At 41.4% G+C, this 19,079-nt stretch overlaps 1 protein-coding gene across 6 annotated transcripts in view; it reads left to right on the forward strand.

The window, feature by feature from the left end:
- The window catches only part of ASTN2 (astrotactin 2), an 841,205-nt gene that overhangs the window by 360,238 nt on the left and 461,888 nt on the right, over positions 1-19,079 (forward strand). For 4 of the 6 annotated variants that reach the window (XM_087419200.1, XM_087419201.1, XM_087419202.1 and 1 more), the window contains one exon: positions 8,402-8,569. The exons of 1 other annotated variant lie outside the window; for it this stretch is intronic. In XM_087419200.1, the coding sequence (XP_087275326.1) occupies positions 8,402-8,569 (168 nt within the window). Of the gene's footprint in view, positions 1-6,682; positions 6,860-8,401; positions 8,570-19,079 lie in introns of those variants that run through there. One more of the 6 variants, XM_087419204.1, reaches the window with a different exon arrangement.

A 19,079-nucleotide genomic window follows, 5' to 3' on the forward strand; every position in this document is an offset into this window, starting at 1 on the left:
TTGTATAGACAAGGAGAGGGAGGAGGGTTACCAAGATGAAGTGATTTGTTCCAGGATCACACAGCTGCTCACTGGCTGGGCTAGGATTTAATCTATGCCTGTTTGACTCCAGAATCCAACCCTCTGCCTCCCAGCTAGGCTCATGTCTTACCTGGACAGTTGACAGAGAGGGAAATTTTTCAATATTAGCAAGTCAGAGCTAAAGGACTTTTGAGTTTTGGGAGCAACTGTCCATCCACCATGTTCATTCAAGAAGCACTGATCTTAAATCAAAAAGAAATCCAGCACTGACATTGGATTTGATGCATAAATTCCCAATGAACTAATGAAGAAAGTTAAAAAAAAAAAAGAAAAAAATTGTTAAATTAAAAGTAAATAGCTGCTTTCAATCTTTGACCACAATCTTCTTAAAAAAATTAAATAACTTAAAGAAAAATGAGAAGTATTTCATGACTTTGATGTTTTCCCCTGCTGCCTAGCTCGGTACCAAATTGTTATATCACTTGGGAGAAAAATAATTTTTTGAAATTTCAACACTTCAAACCTCTTTGGTCCAGACTCAAACACCCATAACTCAACTTTGAAGCAAGACCTGGGACACATAAAGGCATGCGGACTTCTGTGGCAATCTGTTTTAGCCAGACTTTGATCACAATTTGAGGTGGGGAAGACAGAAAGCGGTAGAAACACAACAATTGCCTGAAGCAAATGTGGGTCTGGCACTTCAGGGAAACCTCCATTGGGGGAGAGGAAGTGAGGCTTTGATAGCACTTTATTTGGAAATAACTATTTTCTAACATAAAATACCAATGGCCTGTCCATCTCCGTGCTTCTTTTTCAGGGATATTTAGCGATGAGTTTTTCCATGGCACGGATCTCTCAAGGTTATTACTATTTCACACTCCCAGTGAGGGAGCTCTAGCCTTGTGACAACTCACATACCTCCACAGGGTCTATTCTTGGTTGTCAGTGTGAAATACTGGGACAAATCCTGAGCTAGAAGTCTGGTCCAGCTCCAACACTTTCCATCTCTGTTGCCTTGGGGAAGTCAGTTCACCTCCCTAACCCTCACCTCCCTCACACGCTAAGAGAATGGGAATCATAAACTCTAGATTCTAGTTGTAGATATTTCACTAATCCCAGTGGGATGTTGGGCACATCCTTCTCTTTCCTTAACTCTCAGTTTCTCTAACTAGAGCATCCATTCTCAATGAGGGCAATGATACTTCCAAAGATATGAAAATTGATTCTTGGATGGGAGGGGGCGCAAAATATCTTACTATTTTCATGTACAGCAAAAGCATAGTATATAAACAGATATACAATATATCTCTGGAATTAAAATTTCATAGGTGGGGGGTGATTAGGGGTAAAAAAAGTCTCAAAAGGCTCCTTAGCAGGTGATAATGAAAAAAAAAAAAAAACAAGGTTGAGGAACTCTGGACTAGAGGAACTCAAACATTTTTAACACTCTTTAAAATTAAATATGTAACTTAGCATCATAAAATTCTGATCTATTGTATGATTGTTCCAAGGACATTCTGATCTTAACCAAATTTCTGTCTTTGTCAGAGCTTAAAAAAGAATAGTATTTTCATGTAAAATGAACAAAAGGAAAGAGGTTGACCCTCTTTAAAAAAGCCACTGGAACTTCTCCGTGTTTTCTTAGTGTTTTTCTTTTCCTTGTCATTTGCGTCTCATTCACACACTTTAGCAGGATTGCATATTCGTTATAACCAGGCTTCCACTCCCTCTGTCCATCCAGTGATGTTGGGAGTATTTGGGACCAGGTCAGGTAGCAGACTGGGCATCTGCAGAATGGATGAAAATAGCTTAGTTCAGACTAGAATTTTTATCCTGGGCTCCACAAACCCCCCAGGGGTCCATGGATAGAACTGTATTTCAGTGATCGGTTTCCTTTGTAATACTATGCAGTATGTTTTATAAATTTGAAAACTTTATTCCCAGAAGTGATCCACAGGGATCCATGACACAAAATGAAGGTTAATAAATGGAGCAAATAGCAGGCTTAAGAGAGGGCTGTTGTCGAATAAGACAAATAGGAGGTAGTGTATCTGTTTGCTAGGGATGCCATAAGAAAGTGCCACAGGCTGGGTGGCTTAAACAACTGAAATTTATTTCCTCACAGTTCTGGAGGCTAGAAGTCTGAGATCAAGGTGTTGGCAGGGTTGGTTTCTTCTGAGGACCTCTCTCCTTGGCTTGTAGATGGCCACCTTCTCCCTGTGTCTTCACACGGTCTTCCCTCTGTGTGTGTCTGTGTCCTAATCTCCTCTTCTTATAAAGACATCAGTCATATTGAGTTAGGGTCCACCCTAATGAATTCATTTAACCTTAATTACCTCTTTAAAGACTCTATCTCCAAATATAGTCATATTCTAGGGTACTGGGGGTTAGGACTTTAACATATGAATTTTGGGGTGGACACAAGTCAGCTTACAACAGGTAGAGATAGTGCAGAGGAATAGGTTGAAATTGGTCCAAGGAAAAGGGAAAGAAAATGGCAGAAGGGGAGAGAGTTGGAAGGAGAAGATCAGCAGGTGAAGGCATAGAGATAAGTGGCTGATGACTCAGAGACGCTTGTAAGAGAACCCGCCCCCACCAGTGACCCTAGAGAGTTGTTGCACTCAGAGACTGAGAGCTCCCAGCTGTCCAGGTTGTCTCTGCCTGCTCTCACAAACCTTCGAACTATAGTTTTCAACCTTGTATTTGTAGAGTTTTCTCACTCACTTCTTAAACAGCTCTCAGTCGATAGCAGGTGGTAGAATGTATTCCAGCCAGGCTTGGGGCTCTGTGGACTGGGAGAGAGGTGAGAGTGGGTGCATCCTTCATGGGTCTGTTGAGCTGATGGGAGATGGGATCATCATTTCTGCTTCATAACAGTTTGCTTTTCATCCTGTGCCCCAGAAAGACATTTCTCCCAGGTCCAAGACCCTGATAGATGATATCATCATGGGGATACATGATGTAACAGAAGGAAGGAAAGCTTTAATTATTTTGCACCCAAAGAAAGAGGGAAAAAAGACAGAGCTGAATATTTTTGGCCAGAAAATTCCCTGAGCTTCGTTTGTGAAGACCATCTTTCAGCCATACAATCTTTCATTCCTCTGCTCCCCATTCACCACTGTGACCAGAGCCTTCTTTTGAAATCTTCCATCCAGGGTTCTGAGAGGTCTGTCTCATGCTTCAAGGTGTAATGAAAGGGATTTGCAGCTGCCATCTGGCTCTCTAGGTGATTTTGTCTGGTGAGACCTCCTTCCATGGTATTTTCAGTTCTCATCTGTAGCTTTCTGTTTCTTTGGGGGCTGATGTGCCTCTGGCTTTTCAGAGAACACCATGGAGTGGCCCGAGCTCCCCAGCTCACCCCTGATCTATGCTGCGCAATTACAGAAGCAGGCTTATAATCAATGTAATTGAAGATCAGAGTTAATGAGGACCTCTGTGCCCGTGCAGTCCCCTGAGCAATGCTGAGCTTCAGATGCTAGATAAGGAAATGATTGGGCTGAACTGAAAATCCATTTGGCTAATTAGATGATGTATATTCCCACAATCCAGTGGGAGAAAAAAATATATATATATTTAAAAATAAGGAAACATGACATTTTGAAGTTGAGATTTTGGCAAAGATTCATTTCAGAGTCCTTGTTCTCCGGGGAAGATCTATTTGAGCACAAAGAGGAATCTCAGAGCACCCAGAAAAAAAGGGGTACTTTTGATCTAAAGCCAAGCAAATAAAACAAGAGTCCATTGGAAAACTAGAGAAATATGAGACACAAGGAATAATGCATTTTTATTCCTTTTCTATGTATGTATTCTCAAAGTAAGGCTAGATTTACCCAGAGCAAGCTGCTTGCCATTCTTTGACCTTATTACCTGCTCTCTCTCTCTCTGTCGCATTCTCTGTACACACACACACACACACACACACACACCCCTCAGCATCTTCTAAGCCTCCACTACACGCTAAGCACTATGGTGATTGCAGAGTAAAAAAAGGCATGGACATGGCCTTCAAGAAATATGCATCTAGATGGGTGAATAAGAAAATGAGGAATAAAAAACCACTCATTCTCTGCCTTAGATTTGCCATCTCTGAATGCCCTTCTTGGACTATAAGTTCTCAGTGGACAGATACCATATTTTACTCATCCAGAGCCTGAGACAGGACCTAGCACACAGTAGGTGTTCTATTTGTTAAAGGAACAAATATATGAGTGAGTGAATGAATGAATCTATAACATGGCATTTATAGCTGCGTGTTGATTGGAATACCTAGTCGGTATTAGAGGGATTAAGAGGGGTATGAGCTAGGTCTGAAGATGAGCTTTAAGGGGCAAATGCCACCTCAACTTTTCCTAGTTTCTTTTTTCTTCCCCTACTTCACATCCTTCAAGGTAAAGCTTAAAAACCAACTTTTCAATGACTCTCCTCTGACCTCCCCTTTTCCTTATGTCTAAAGGCAGTGCCTGTCCCTTTCAGACAGTTCTTATAACACTCTAGGTTGTATTACAGCTTTCTGTGCACCCATTTCATCTGCCTTGTTAGTCCATAATTTTCTTGACAGATTCAGTCCCTTTCTCACTCTCTATGTCTATTTCTTGTGCAAGGAGGGGTTTAATAAATGTTACTTAAATGAACACTTGGACTAAATCTTGGTGACTACATCTTGCACAGTTTCTTCCTTTCACATTCAGATGGCATGGCATCTCCCTGCCATATGCCCATGTCCCTTTGCACTGATTTCCTCTAGCATCTCTACTTTAGTCATCCACATCACAAGCCCATTGGGAGAATAAGGGCTCAGGAGCCATGATAGTGAAGTTCAAGGTTTGGTTTGCAACTGGGGAGACTCTGAAGGGCTAATCTTGTACTCTGGCTCTCACAAGATAAAAAACAAAATAAACTTTGGGTTCGATGTGGAGGCATTCCTGCTTCATAATCCCATGATGAAGTGAGTTGAATTTCCCCCCAAGCATGGAACTTTGATTTCATTAATTCATTCAACAGACATTTACTAAACTCTTAGTATGTGCCAGGCATTTTACTGAGGGCTGGATTGATGAGGACTAGTGACTGAGTTGTGACCTCTTCCCTTTTGGAAATCAGTCTATCAGAGAAAGCAAAAGCCCTCCACCCCTACAGGATATGCATTAAAAGGGAAGGCACAGAAAGCAACCCTTCCTGATACCCAACCAAAGCCCCGATTCTCAAGACAGCCTGGAATGATGAGCAGGTCTCAGCTTTGGATGCTGAAAAACTTGTGTTTATTTCCACTTTGGCCACTTACACGTTGTACAAATTTCGCTAAGTCAATTTCTCTCTGAACCTCATGTTGTCCTTCTATAAAACTATCCTACAAGGCTCTTGAAAGGATTAAATGCGCAGGATGTGTAAACGCATTCATCCCAGGGTCTGGAACAGAGAGGGCGTTCAAAGGATAGTAACTCCCTTCTGCCATTAAACCAGCAGTGTACCTTGGTATAATATCTTTTTAAAGAAGATGAGGATAACCTGCTTTCAAGTCAATCCCTTCCAAGGAGATGCATATTTCTCAAATTTGAGAGAGATCTGTTCACTGGTATTGCATTCAGAGCTTTCAAGTTGATAAGAAATCCAAATTGTAATCAAAACGGCTCCTGTTAGTGAGCCATGTCACAATGTACGAGAGACTTCACATTTGGTGGTGGATGTTGTTGATGCTGCATCCAAATCTCTCCTTAGAACCTAGGCAGTCATTCCCCCAGATGCCAGGAATGGTGGTAGTTGACCACTCACTCTGAGTCTTTCTTGGAGAAATGTCCTCCACTGAAAGGGACCACTTCACCCAAATCCCTTCCCCGGGGAAAGCCCAGAGTCTATGACTGGTTAATGTGGAGGTATAAAGGCTTGACACCCTTGTCTTGATTTGGAACAATGCTGAAGGACCATCCCAGCTCCAGAGCTTCCCATGGGATCAGCCGAGGGCTTTGCTGCAACTGCATGACAATTTGACTTCTCCCTCTGCCTAATCCCACTTGGCTCATCCCCTTACAAGAGGGCACCCCAAAAACCCTCTGCATGCTAGTCTTTGCCTTTGAGTCTTATTTCTGGTGAACCTGACCTAAGACAAATGCATTGTCTCATTTAATCTTTATATTAACCCTTTGAAGAGGGAATTAGTCTCCATGCTTATCATATGAGATGACTGAGGATCTGTTTTCTTGCCCAAGTAGCAGAGTGAAGGTCTGAATGCATGTCTTGCTGTCTCTGTTCTCTTTATCACTGCACTGTGTAGCTTTTCTGAAGTAGTGGGATTAGCCAGACTCAGCCCTGGGACACAATTCAATATCCATCCCTCAGTCTTCAGTGAGAATAAATACCAGAATTATCCATTTCAACAGCATGACTGTGCTTTTTTAAAAGAAAAATCTGTAGTTGATACTGATGTTTGGTGCCTTGCACAAGGACCCATGTGACATGTTTCTGCTCAGGCTTAGTTCCAGAGGGGGAAATATGGCTTTGCAGATAGATTTGCATATCTTCCCCTGCCAGAAATTTGAAATATGGAATCCAGCAGACTTCTTTTTTTTTTTTTTTTTTTTTTTTGCTTTAGCTGCCAAGGATTTTAAGGACAACTTCAAATGTGGTCATTTCCTTATCTCTGAGCCTGATGCTATCTACTCCTTCTGCTAGACAGACTTCTCTTGCATCCTCACCAAAAATCACATTGTCCACTGTGCTTTTACTTAGGAACTCATTCTATAGGACGATATAAATCAACATTTGTGCGAGTTGGAAAAGACAACATTGCCTGCCATGCCCTCAGCCTTTTCAGGGAATCTTAGATCCTCAGGGCAGCCAGGTAAGGTCTGATCCTGCCTCCCTGGCCATTGCTCATTGGACCACAGCTGGGCACCAGAGCCAAGAGGAGCCCAACCATTGGTCAGCCAGCAGGGTCTGATGTGACTTGACAGAGATGTTGATGTCAAACCCATATAATGCCTATTGACTGAGTCCCCTTTGGGAAATTTGAATTGCATACATGGAAAACTTTTGTTGGTTGATAGTGAGGTAGAGAGAAGGAAGTGCGGGGAGAGAAGTTGAGTCACATTAATTATCAAACAATGTAAGATCTCCTGCTGCTGAGGTCCTAGATCTGCCATGAATCTAGAACCGCTCTCCAAGTCCAGCTTTGTGGAGCCTGGTCCCATTTGAACTCTTTTTTTTCTTTCCCCCTGTGAAATTCTACCTTTGCTATATTGCTACATACACATACTCACATTTACACCCAATATGCAGCCTGAATGAGCTTCTGTTCCTTGTCCTCAAATAATATATGTATGTAATTCATACATGTATGTATGTATGCATGCATGTATGCATGCATATATATTTTTGTGTATGTATATGTATTTGTTTAAAGTGCAGCATTTTTAGATTGCAAAGCTAGGGTCTTTTGTCTGGCCTGTGCAAGCTTTCAAGAATAAATTTAAGCTCTCGTTTCCAAATTGGTTGATTACAATAAAAATCTGAATTTTCAGCCTCTCCTGAAAAAACCTGAAATTCTTGCACCACTGGCCTTGAGACTCATTTAGCAAGAGCTGGCTAGAGATGGGTCCACTTTGATAGAGCCTTCAGCATCCAGTTCACCCCAAATTCTACTTTCCCTATTGATTCCCAACATTAAAGCATTTTCCATTGCACATGTGCTGCTTTGTTTTTTTAGAGGTGCTAGAGATTTATTTGAATCTCTCTCTCTCTCATAGGATGAAGAAAACAAAATACAAGCTAGGCCTAGGTGCTATTTCTCTTACACTCAGCCTGTCTCTCCCGTTGATATCATCCACCTGGCCTCTGTTGGCATTAGTGACCCATGTTCCAGGGGGGATGCCTGGGTGACAGGGACATTAGCTTCTTTTCTTTTGAAGTTTAATATTTAATCATGGTTTACTAGGACAAGTCAGACAGTGGCTAAGCACTTTATCTACATTAATTTATTTTATTTTCACAAAAATTAGGTGAGTTCCATTAATATCTCCATTAACAGATGATGTAACCAAGGCTCAGAGGTATTGAGTGACTTGCCCGGAGTCAAAGGCTGGTCAAAGTAGATCCAGAATTTGAACTCAAGTCTGTCTCAGTCCTAAGGGCCTGACTCTTAACCACTAGGATGAACTGTCTCTAATGTCTGACTTTTCTCTGTCTCTATTGGCTGCTGACACCATGAATGACACTTTGTAAATGTTCTGTGAATGTGTATAGACAAGTGAGGACGGGGGACCTGGGGTGGGGGGTGGCTTGTGTGCACCTGTCGGTGTTCCTGGCCTGCAGCATCGGCAGCACGACACATGTGTACCCTAAAATCGGGGAGAAAGTAGCTGTCTTTTTCTCTGTTCACCCACAGGGAGCAGCTTTGTGGTGAGTGAAGGGAGCTATTTGGACATCTCCGACTGGTTAAACCCGGCCAAGCTTTCCCTATATTACCAGATCAATGCCACTTCCCCATGGGTGAGGGACCTCTGTGGACAGAGGACAACAGATGCCTGTGAGCAGCTCTGCGACCCAGAAACTGGTGAGCCATGGGGGCAGGAGTGGGGTAGAGGGAGGGAGGGCATGGGTTGAAGGATGGTCTGCATTCCTTCGGTCTGAAGAATTGTGGTTTCTGAGTGACTGACAAGGGGCTTTATGTATAGGTCCATCAGTCCCCTTGTTGGTTAAACCATGTGCTGGCATTGCCTGAAAAGGGAGAAAATGCTCATAAAACCACAGATCTCAGAGTTAGAAAGGGCCACAAAGAGCATGTAGTCTAACTCCAGCAAAGCAACGTGTCTGAATGTCATCAGACATCCCTGAGCTTAGATCCTACCTACCTCTTACTATATGGGTGTTCTTTATCATTTTTCCTACTTTATTGAGACATAATTGACGTATAACATTGTGTAAGTTTAAGGTGCACAATGTGATGATTTAATACACATATATATTATGAAATGATTACTCTAATGGAGTTAGTTAACACCTCCATCACCTCCCATACTTACTACTATGTTTTGTGTGATGATAACATTTAAGATCTACCTTCTTAGTACCTTTCAACTCTATGATATAGTATGGGTAATTGTATTCACCATGCTGTACATGAGATCCCCAGAACTTACTCATCTTAAGTGGAGAGATGTTTGTCATAGAGTACAAACTGTCTGGGTGTTCTTCGGTGAGACACTTTCTCTCTCTGAGTACCAGAGAATGAAAGTAGCATCTATCCCAAAAGACTGTTGTTAGAATTAAATGAGATAATGCATTTAGCGTTATTCATTCATTTGACAGATATATATATTGAGTAGCCAGGTACTTTTCTAGGCATTAGGGCCACAGCAGTGAACAAAAGAGGTGAAATCTCTGCCTAAATTAACTTTGCATTCTAAGGAGACATTAAATCTGCACTGTCTATCATGGTAGTCATGGTACTTAAATTTAACTTCATTAAAATTAAATAAAAGTAAACATTGATTTCCCCAGTCACATTAGCCATATTTCAAGTGCTCCATAGCTACATGTGACTAATGGCCACCTCTTGGACAACTCAGATATAGAACATTACCATCATTGTAGAAAGTTCCGTTGGACAGTGCTGCAATAGACAAATAAGCAGATAAATATGTATACTTTGTCGGGTGATGATAAATGCTAGGGGGAGAGCACAAAGTGTGTGGAATGCTAATCTAAGAGCGGGAATGGAGTTGTTTTTCCATAGAGAGTGGTCAGGGAGGGCTTCTTGGAGAAGGTGACATTTGAGAAGGCACCTTAAGATAGGGATGGAGGAAACCATGCCACTCTCTGGAGGAAGAGTACTCTAGACAGAGGGAACAGCAAGGGGCACTGCTCTGTGGCAGGAGCACAGGCATGTGCCATTGGCTCAGCACTAGCAGGAAGACCAGCATGTCTGGAGGGGAGCAAGAGAGGAGGGGAGCAGGAGGCAAACTTGACAAGAGGAAGGTGGTGGGAGGGAGGGAGGTTGCAGGATCTTGAGTCGGATGGTAATGACTTCGGATTTTACACTAAGTGAGAGGGGAAGTCATTGGAAGATCCTGAGCAAAGGAACAACATGATCTGACCTACATTCTAACAGGATCACTCTGGCTGCTGTGTGGCAAACCTTAGGGGGCATTCAGGGGATGCCCCTTTATTCTAATCTAGGCAAGAGTTGGTAGTAGCTTGGACCATGGGGGTAAGGGGAAAAGATGGTGAGAAACGATCTGATTCTGGATATATTTAGAGTGTAGACTTTACAGAACTTGTTACTGGATACAGGAGATGAGAAACCGTGAGGAGTCAGAGATGATACCACATTGTTCTGTCTGAACAATGGGATGAATGCACTTGTCATTTACTGAGTAGGGGGTGCTGTAGGAGGGTCAGAGTTGAGATGAGGGGAATCAAGAGTGCTGTTTGGATATAAGTTCAAGATGACTACTAAACATCAAGTAGAAGTGGAAAATGGGCATTGGGATCCAAAAATTGATTCAAAGAGTTCTTAGCTGGAGATAGAAATCTGTGGGTCAACAGCATATAGATAGTATTGAAACCCATGAGACACTATCTTATTTATACTAAATGGGCAATATCTTATTCATAGTTGTTGCTCAATAAGTGGTAGTTATTAATGTCCACAAATTGGGAAACATGAGTTAGAGAAAAGAAGAGACTTGCCAAGGTCACAAAGCAAGTTAGAAATGAAGCTGGTGTTAGAACGCCAGTTCTCCTTCTCCTGATCCTCTGCTCCTTCCTGCAATTTGTGTTGGTATATTTTCTCTGGAACCTCATCTCTTTTTCCATTAACAAGAGTCTTGCCTGGAAAACTCATGGCACGGATGCCATGAGGAGAGCCTCTGTGCAGAGCCAAGGGTCTCAGTGGCCCAGTCCTTCCTCTGTCCACGTTCTCTTCCACTTCTCCATAGGGCAGCAGTTCAGAAGTAAGGAGAGGGCTTCTCCAGGCCAACCTGTGTGTCCTTGCAGAGTAGGCCAAGGATTTGGCTTTCTAACCACCATTCCCTCTTATCCTTTAGTTGGGAGCCTGTTCAGACACATTTTTGCAGCCTTTACATAGGCCTTTTGGGGAAGCTGTTTGGAAGATGCAATGCAGATCTAGTGTACCATTTGACCAGACAGCTGAATCTTCTTTCTCTTAATTAAAATGTTAGGCTTTAAGACACTGTCACCGTAAGCAGTATCCCTTTACCCCCAACACACATAAACATACACACACACATTCTTGGTTATCCTCATCCAACAGCCAGGACTGGATCTGGTCATGTATGTTCACCTTTTTTCTTTTTCTTTCTTTAAAAAGGAGGTAATATTATTGGTGGGAGGGAACAGAAGAGATCCTCTTCCTTGCATCCCTCCATGAAGCCCAAGCTAGGCAGAGTGGTGAGTGCCTGAGGATCTGACCTTCTGGTTTCCCAGCTGATCTGCCTTCAGGAGCAAGTTTGTGGTTTCTGATTATCTTCTCCATTATCTGCAGGCTTGAGGGCTAATTCCAAATAGTGGGTCATCCAGGGAGTAGGCATGTACTAGCCAGTTTTGAAAATGATCAGCTCTTCCACCAATATCCCATAGAATTAAAGGCACACATGCACACACCTCCCTTAGAGCTGAAAATGTCACTAGAATCCCCTAGGTTGAGCTTCTCAACTTTATCGCTGATGATATTGATGCCCAGAGAAGAAAAGTGAGAGGACCAAAGTTGCACAGCTGGCAGATGGCAGAGCCAGGATTCAAACTCAGGAGCCTGTGCTCTTAACCACTATTTCTCAAGCTCATGTAGATCTAGAGTGGGGCCTAAGATTGTGCATTTCTAACCAGCTACCAGCTATTGCAGATGCTTCTGGCTCAAGCACTACCCTTGGTGCTCCAAGGACTATGCTAAACACTTCCTCCCAAAGAGTCCTCTCCTGCTCTGTGCAAACAGTGAGAGGCCCGGCTGCCATATTTGTTAATTGAATGATCCTGACAAAACCATGCTCCTTCTATCACCCCATCTTCTGCCTCTATTTGCCACATGCCCTGGGCTTTAGCTACACTGATATCTGCAGTTCCCAGATGGCACTGTGGCCCTCTCATTCCTCCATCTCCTCCACACGTTGTTTCCTTCCCTTTGAAATGTCTTTCTCCCCCTTTTCCTGGGAGACCGGAGCTCCTTTTTATTTCCATTTCATTCAGCCTAAGCATCCTTCCTCCTAGAGGCATTCCTGACTCACCATCCCCAGCCCTGACCAGATTGAGTGGTCCTCCTCTCTGCTCTCGTAGCTTGTGCGCTTCCATATGTCACAGTTCTTGTCCCTGTGCAGAATCATTGTTCTTTCCTTGTCTGGATTTATCATGAAACTGTAAGCTTTGCTAGGGGCTGGGGCAGGGGGATTCGAAGCATCTTTCTTACACATGTCTGTATCTTTAAAACTTAGCACAATGCTGACATATAATTAGTGCACAGAAAATAATGAAAGGAGAAAGGAAGGAAGGAAATTTCCCTCCCCATGCTCCTTGAAACAATTTTATACACCAATTCTTCATTCCTTCCTTCATATCCATTCATATGTGAACTCAGATTGTATGTTTCCAGCTTTAGAGAAACTATGTCACCAAGAACTGTCCAGTAGCCAGTCAACTGACTTCTAGGATGCTCTAGTCTCACCCTCCCTTTCTGCCACATTCCCGAGAGCACCCTTTTTTGCGTTGTCCACTCTGCTCATACTCACATTTGTCCCCCATACACCCCATGCAAAGTCCTACCTTCTGACTAGAGTTCAAGCTCCTCCCTCTACCTGAAATGTCTTCCATCCTTTAATTATCTACCTTCCGAAATCCTCTTCACTTAATTACCTCTCATTTCCTCTCAGTAGATTGTATGACTTCTTCTACGGTATCATCAGAGTTCTGTTGACTAAAAATCTGATTAAAACTTGAGTTATTGTTTGGAAACTTGTCTACCCTGCTAAAATGTAAGCTCCTTAAAGCCAGGGACTGTATCTAATTTATCCCTGTATCCTTCCCACCCCAGTGCCCAGCAAAGCAGCTGATCCTTACAAGTCACTTAAGGCATAAATGGATGGGACTATCTACAGATAAGGAGTGGGAATGGGAACATAAGATCCCTGAACATATTTTCATGAGGCTTGAATCAGACCCACTTTGCAAAATTTACTTCAATTCGTTAGATTCAATTCAAGCAAGATTTTCTTAATTCCACAACTCATAAGTCTTGTGTGTTAAGTGCTGTGAGAAATCACAGACAAATTGGACAATGTTCCTGCCTTCATGGATTTCACATTTTCGCAGGAATAAAAATAATATGCTCATATATAACTATTATAAAAGACACGATGTGGAATAAATCAAGAACAGGCATTAACAAAGTACCTTATGCCTGCAGAAAAGGGATAAACGTATTCTAGATGGGGATTTCAGGAGATACATCACAGGAGAAGATGACCTTTTAGCTGAACCTTGTAGAAGCAGTAGAGGGTATGAGTAGGAAGGATGCTTTAACAGAGGAATCTTCATGATTGAAAAAAAGAGGAAGAAAGTTTAGAATGATTCCAGGAACCAGAGAGCAGTGAAGCTGGGCTGGCATCTGGAGAGTGTGCTGCACATGAGGTCAAGGAAGAGAAATAGGGGAGTGGCAGCAGATGCAGGTGGAAAGGTAAGATGAAGAGAAATCAGAGAAAGATAAGGATCTGAAGATTCTGAGAACCACCAAGGGATTTAGCAAGAATATGTTGGCCACTAAGAAAGGAAAACTGCCCTTCACATCTGTCCAGTTGTTTTGGGGAACATCTAACTGCCCAAGGGAACAGCTGGGCCTCCCTTCCTTTGCCTTCCATCAGTGTCAGGAATTAGAATTTGGGGGAAGTCATGGAAAAACTAAACCCCCAAGCCCTGTACATATTCAGGTCTTAGATCTGTCAAAAGTGGCTTAGCTTCCCTTAAATAAGCCCCTCCTTCTGTAGGTGGGATGTATAGGGCTGAACCAAGTCATGGAGTCCAAGCATTGCTCATCATCCCTTAAAGCTTTATTGGATATGTCAATAAGAAGGATCATTCCTCCCAGCTGACTGGGAAGAAGGAGGAACGTGGGGAGATGCTGCTGCTGCAGAAGATGTAATTGCCAGGATGCATGGATGAACCTGGCCAAGTTTTCCTGGCTGTGTGCCATAGCCCAGCTCAGGTGTGTTTTTGCAGGGATTTCAACAATTAGTACCACCCACAGGGCTGATTATGGAATTGGATCTATGGTGTGCTGCCACTCGCTTGTATGGACTCATGAGAGTTGATTGTTATCATCTCTTCCCAACTCTTTATTTTGTTCTATCATCTAGATAGCTTGGAAATTGGCTATGATGAGGGTATTTATACCAACAAAATTGGTTAATGTTACAAATCATGGCTTATTTTCTTTGGAAAGCCAATCATTAAACATTTACTATCATAACAGTGGATAGGAAGAGAACAAACCAATCAAGGATCAAGGCAAAGAAGGGGCTCAGTGAAGGCTTAGAGAACACTTGAAAATGTTGCCAGAGAGTGGCGTTATGCTCCTTTCCATGATAGACTACTGCAACTCTTCACCTTTCTGAAGACAGAAAGTGAACATTCATTGACTACTTGCTATAGTCCCATACAATGCACAACTAAACAGTTCACATGATCAGGTTTTAACTCTTAGTAATATTCTTAAGAGTTAAATCTTATTGTGAAACATGTTTATTAATTTATGCACATGTGTGGTATCATACTAAATTGTGTATACAAATCTTTGACGGTATGGCCCAAACCACATGAGGCAAGTAACAGCAGAACACTAATTCATTTAGTCACTAATTCATTCATTTCTTTACTCAGTCATTCAAGCACTTAGTGAATCAACGTAGAATTGGAATATCCATTGGAGTGAGGCAGCAGCAGGTTAAAATCCTTGCTTCTCTGTTTACTGGTTATCAGGCTTTGGGCAGGTCATTTAACATATTCGAGCCTCAATTTTTTCTTATTTTTTGTGAGGAAGATCAGCCCTGAGCTAGCATCCATGCTAATCTTCCTCTTTTTGCTGAGGAAGACTGGCCCTGGGCTAACATCTGTGCCTATTTTCCTCCACTTTATATGGGACACCACCACAGCATTGCCTGACAAGCGGTCATTGGGATCCAAACCTGGGCGGCCAGCAGCAGAGCATGAGCACTTAACCGCTAGGCCACAGGGCTGGCGCCTCGAGCCTCAATTTTTATATTTGTAAAAATAAGAAGAATAATTCCTCTTTTGCAGAATTGTTATGAGAACGAAATGAAAAATCACATTTAAAATGCACTTAGCATGGTACCTAATCTATGGCGGGCACTCAAAGCATAGTGTCTACTGTTATTTTTATAACCAGTTACTCAGTCACTATTGTCTTCACCTAATTAATTCAATAAATATTTCCACTAATTTAATAAATATTTCATGAGATACTTTTAATCCAGCAATTCACGGCTGTGTTAGATTATGTGAGAATGAAATAAGATACAGTCCCTACCCTTGAGCAGCTGACCATCTGATAGAGAAACTTATAATAACCTGGACATTCCTATTTGTTGGCCTTTGATTTAGTCCTCGTGTAGCTTTTAAACTTATGCAATGAAACAAAGTCACAGGCTCTCCATCCTAGTGCCAGCTTTGTCGCAGATTTACCACTTGACTTTGGGTATGTCACATGCTGTGAACTTCATATTCCTTCTTTTCAACAAAGAGATGAGTGGGAACATACTTTTCAGGCAAAAAGGTTCTCCAGACATCATCTATTCTGATCTAATGAGGAGACTGAAGGCCACTGAGGCTGAGCAAGTCGTCTAATGCCACTAAGGAAATTAGTGGCAAGATTCAAATTACAACCCTGAATAATTCCTAAGATATTTTCCAACTCAAAATTCATGTTTCTATGACCTTTTAAGCACTAATAACTTAGAGCATTAAGTATGATTGAAACAATTTGTAAATGGCATTTAAAGCTGATTGAATTTTCTTTTCACAATTGATATGAAGTCCCGTCATGTACGCCATCAGATTGAGTTTATTTTCATGTCTTCAGCAGCCAGTTTTCATTTGCAATTGGGTATGAAATGAGAAAACTGTGTGTGCGGTTATGTCAGATATCTGTCTTATATTGTACTAAACATTTCTAATGTTTGTACATTGCTTCTAGTATTTGCTAAGCTCTGTATTACTAAAGTTTAAAGGGACACAAGGACTTTATGAAGTTATGAAGTCCAAGAATTCACAGAGATGGAGAATGTCCCTGTCTTGAAGGAGATGGCAAGATGGGGGATGGGGGATGATTCTAGGTAATGTAGCAGATGTGTAGGGTTTAAGTGGCATAGTGCATAGGTGAGATCTGCAGTTATAAGCTGAGATCTATCTACAGAGAGCCAACTTTCTGGCAGACCAGAGAGGAGAGATTTATATACAAGAACATAAGTTTTGTAAAGGCTTGGCCTTTGCTCATCTTGTTTATTGCTGTATCTTAGGAACTGAAACAATTCTTGCACTAATACATCTTTTCTTGAATGAATGAATGAGAAGCGAGTTTCAGTTGCTGACATGTCAAGGCTTGGTCAGTGAGTTGAGTGTAGGGTACTGGTGTCAGGACCATGATTAGTCCATCAGGGTGCTGATGATGGCATTTTGGCTAAGTGTATTTTTGCTACTGACTTATCTGGTACAGCTAATTCACTTCTGAAAGTCACCTTCTCTCTTGAGCTGAGTACCACTAGTCTTTCTTGAACTCAAATAAAGTAAGGTCTATCTTTTATCTGTAGAATTAGTCTGTTTCCAACTATACTGTTCCTCCAGTGGGCCTCAACTGGGGAAATCAATCCTTGAAGTGAATCACTCTGACCCTCAGAATCCATAATGCTCTCCATCTCACCATTCCTTGGTCTTGAACTTTACTAGAACCTGAATTAAATAAAACTCATCTAAACTGATGGTCAATTAATGAGGCCCGTGACTTATTATTCAGACATGCAAGATAATAGAATCAAACTTTTTAAAACCATTTCCAACAGAAATGATTCAAACAACAACAACAAACCAAGGTTTTTCTACTACTTTAAGTAAAGTCCATGAAATGAATGTTAATCATAAAGGCCCATTTATGTCATCAGATTGATCCATTTGATGCAAGTTCATTATATATAGTAGATGAGGGTGTTAGGCAATGGCCAATATAGCTTACAGTTAAGAGAGGCATGGTGGAGTTTTGGTGATATATCAAGAGGTACATGAATACTGGAGTAACAATAACAGCATCTACAATTTGTTATGCACTTATTGTGTACCAAGCATCATGCAGAGACTTTATATAACTATCTTGGTCTTTATAACACTTCTAGGTAGTTCTTATTGCTTCCATATTCCATACAAGAAGCTGAGTCTTAAAGTAGTTGATTAACATTCCTAAGGTCATATATTTACTAAGTATCACAGCTGGGATTTGGACTCAGACAGTGACAAGCTACTATTTCGAGGAGTCACTGTGTGAGAGAGTTTTCTCAGCATTGAGAAAAGAGAGGCATGCTGGCATTGTCTCTTTGATAGGCATTTGCAGAGAATTCTCAGAGGCAGGTATGAATCCTTTGGACAAAGAATTTACAGAATAAGGTGGCTTGAAAAATAAAAAGACCCAACTGGATTGGGGATAAGGGAAAAATACAGAACTGAGAGGTGGCACTGTGACCGCATTTATAAAATGTAGGGAACTATTTTATATCTGTTTGGGAGTCTTGCTATATTTGGTTTAAATGTGTTGTTCAATGTTATGTTGTAGAAGAGGGTTGAGGTTCTTTGATTTGACACAATCTGTGTCAAAGATGAGGTCATAAAATTTCAGAGAGCCCACAACAGCAGGCAACAGAATGGACGGTTCAAACATGGAGAAGGACAAGAAGGTTAGAATAGTCTACAAAAGAGACTTTGAAAACTTTTCCTTATTGGGAACTTGCCAGTCCCACGGAAAGTCCAAGGCAACCTTTGCTTCTGAACTTGAAAGAAAGAGGTTGTGAGAGATCTGAAGTCTCACATTGTAAAGTTGCATATAGGAAGGTAACTGGAGGTATCTCTGATGATTATCTCCGGGCAGAATGTCCCAGAAAGAAGGGGGGCTCTCAGCATTGTAGACTAGGTTTTATCATCAAAATATAACCTACTGGCATTTAAATTAGAGACTATATTTCATTTTATTCAACAAGTATGTTACCAAAGTATATTGAGATCTCTGAAAATGGTATATGTCCTACTATTAAAAAAAAATCCAGAAGTTTCTAAATATTTTTGTAATACTTATGACCAATGAATTATTAATAAAAATATGGAAAAGTAAGATGATGGTAAAAGTATAGGCTAGAGTTAGGAGGGTTATTAGGGTACAAAAGCCATATTGTGAAGTGTTCTACAGTTGTTAACAATGCGCCATTTCCAGTAGCCAATGTGACAGAGCCTTTGCACCTGCTGTTCTCTCTGCAGGCAACAGTCTGCTCTCCACCCACCCCTACTCTTTATAAGCCCCATTCTTTGCTTTCTTCACTCTTTCTTATCCTTCATGTTTTAGCTTAAATGTCACTTCCTCAAGGAGGTTTTCGCTGACGTTCTAGACTCAGTTATCCCCCCATGTTTTAAGCTCCATTAGTGCACTTTATTTTTCCTTTATAGTAAATAATAATAATAATAATGCACGTTATACAGTGCAAAGTATGTGTCAAGCACTCTTCTAAGCACTTCACATACGTTACCTCATTTAATCCTCTCAAGAACCCCATGCGGTAGGTATATTCATGTTTTAACTAAATCAAGACACTGTCGGATATGTGTACCAATATTTTATGTACCGCTAAGAAAAGCGCAGCCGATAATTACCATAGATACTAACAATTACCTGACAAGTCCTCATTTCGGGGATATGAAAATGTGGAAAGTGTGTGTGTGTCTTGGAATTAAGGTAATGCCCTATTATGATCACCATTTTACAGAGGAGGACACTAAATCCCATAACTTAA

This window comes from Ceratotherium simum, chromosome 29 (genome assembly GCF_057802395.1).
Source record: "Ceratotherium simum simum isolate JZ-2026a chromosome 29, ASM5780239v1, whole genome shotgun sequence".
Taxonomy (NCBI): domain Eukaryota; kingdom Metazoa; phylum Chordata; class Mammalia; order Perissodactyla; family Rhinocerotidae; genus Ceratotherium; species Ceratotherium simum.